Source organism: Perkinsus marinus (genome assembly GCF_000006405.1).
Source record: "Perkinsus marinus ATCC 50983 genomic scaffold scf_1104296953072, whole genome shotgun sequence".
Lineage (NCBI taxonomy): Eukaryota > Perkinsozoa > Perkinsida > Perkinsidae > Perkinsus > Perkinsus marinus.
This window is the reverse complement of record NW_003208628.1, coordinates 117,250-119,067: the sequence shown is the minus strand read 5'-3', so window position 1 is coordinate 119,067 and position 1,818 is coordinate 117,250. Positions and strand designations below refer to the sequence as shown.

The window sequence follows — 1,818 nt, the reverse complement described above, 5'->3', positions numbered from 1 at the left end:
GATATGAAAAAAATATATTCCACGACTACTGCATATCACCGCGAATATCGCGTTTTTCACCGAGTTGTACGCCACTTCACGTAAAATGAAACTCCACCATATAATACTACTATAAAAATTTCCAAAATTAAAATAACACAATACCAGAAAATTTGAGAAACTCAAAACGTAACTAGCGTCACTATACCAAAAATTTCCCTCAAAAATTCAACTAAATATATTTCCCGACAACCTAAAAATCAATATTAGAGCAACATACGTTCGCTTCCCTAAACTAAGCTCAAGAGCTTCCTCACTGATTATAGAAATCTAGAGCAGATTTTCACATTGTCATCACCAACACATGAAGTTGACCATGTGCATAATTTTCCGAGAAAATATAAAATTTTCAGAAAATTTTTTCCCACCTAATTTTCCCCCTACTACCTGCTGACTCCAATATTCATAAGTTCACGAGTATTCACAAACGCCTTTGCCAACTTCGGCGCTTTAGGTGTCAACCCTAGCAAATCGTGTACCACCAGAACTTGTCCCGAAGTATCTACGACCATCAGCGTTGAGGAAATGCAAGATTGCAAGTTGCCCACCAGGACCAGAGCCAATGCCTATCGTAGGGATGTTAATAGCTTCTGTGATGAGCTTTCCAACTTCGCCAGGTACACACTCCAGTACCTGTCGCGAATATGTGATGGAATTATGGAGCTTCTTCACCCTACTGATATGAAAGACATATTTCACGACTACTGCATATCACCGCGAATATCGCGTTTTTCACCGAGTTTTACGACGCCACTTCACGTAAAACGGGTAGTTGTGAAACTCCATTAATACTACTACTACTACTACTACTACTACTACTACTACTACTACTACTACGTACTAGCATGACACATCCCGCGGCTTCCAACTGCTTAGCAAAGTCGATCAAGTGGCACGCTGCTGAGGCAGCCTTCCCCTGTATCTGATTAAAAATGCACCTTCCGGGATTCGAACCCGATACCTTCCCCTGCACAAAGCTGTTACCCTCCCATCTAAGCATAACTCAGCAGTATGCCAGAATATGCGTTCACGGAAATTCTGAGAAAATTTTTGGGAAATTCTTCGCAATTCCTATACACTTCCCGAAAAAAATCATCCCATAATTTCATATTATCACAAACGCACGTCGTCGAGCATGCGCGAATTTTCACACACTGACTCAGCGGCGTCAACACGACAACACTCATATTTCTGAATTTCGAAATTACTTACAAAACAATTTGTGAGAAAGTCAACTACATGTGTTGGTGATAATATTAAAATTTTATATACCCTAATCCGGAACGGCTCAAACATATAAGACCGCCCCTGCTTACTCGATACCCTCCCATCTGAACGTAACTCTGTGGAGTCAATCCAATATGCCCAACAACACCAATGCCAGCAGCCGTCATGCGCCGTATCAATTCCGTGGAAAACTCTGCTGAGCTCGATGGACACTAACATTAAATTTTTCACAAGTGAAAAACGAAAAAAACTAGTTACCTCCAACTTAACAATATCCGCTCCAGCTTCCTTGATAAACCTACCAACGATTGTGTAATTTATTCCGTATCCGTGAACGATTACCTAGCTCCATTTCTGACGCCATCTTCTACCGTTAGGAAGGATCCAAAGGGCATATCCCCGATTATCATCGGACGATTATGCACCAAACCGCGGCGAACAGCCTGGGTGTGTAAAACCTGAGAAAAAAGTTCCAACTTTTCCCCTATCGGAATAAATTACACTCACGTAATCGTCCAGAAACCTACACTGTGCCCCGGAGAAACTCATTTT

General features: G+C 41.5%; 1 protein-coding gene across 1 annotated transcript in view; it reads right to left on the bottom strand.

Annotated features, from left to right (window-relative positions):
- Positions 1 to 207: 207 nt before the first annotated feature.
- Positions 208 to 1,818, bottom strand: part of Pmar_PMAR015934 (3-methyl-2-oxobutanoate hydroxymethyltransferase, putative) — a gene marked incomplete at both ends in the record, with an annotated part of 2,358 nt that continues 747 nt past the window's right edge. Inside the window, 7 exons of the mRNA XM_002776653.1 lie at positions 208 to 232; positions 427 to 541; positions 588 to 672; positions 881 to 961; positions 1,356 to 1,459; positions 1,518 to 1,564; positions 1,609 to 1,724. Coding sequence (XP_002776699.1) covers positions 208 to 232; positions 427 to 541; positions 588 to 672; positions 881 to 961; positions 1,356 to 1,459; positions 1,518 to 1,564; positions 1,609 to 1,724 — 573 coding nt within the window. The remainder of the gene's footprint in view (positions 233 to 426; positions 542 to 587; positions 673 to 880; positions 962 to 1,355; positions 1,460 to 1,517; positions 1,565 to 1,608; positions 1,725 to 1,818) is intronic.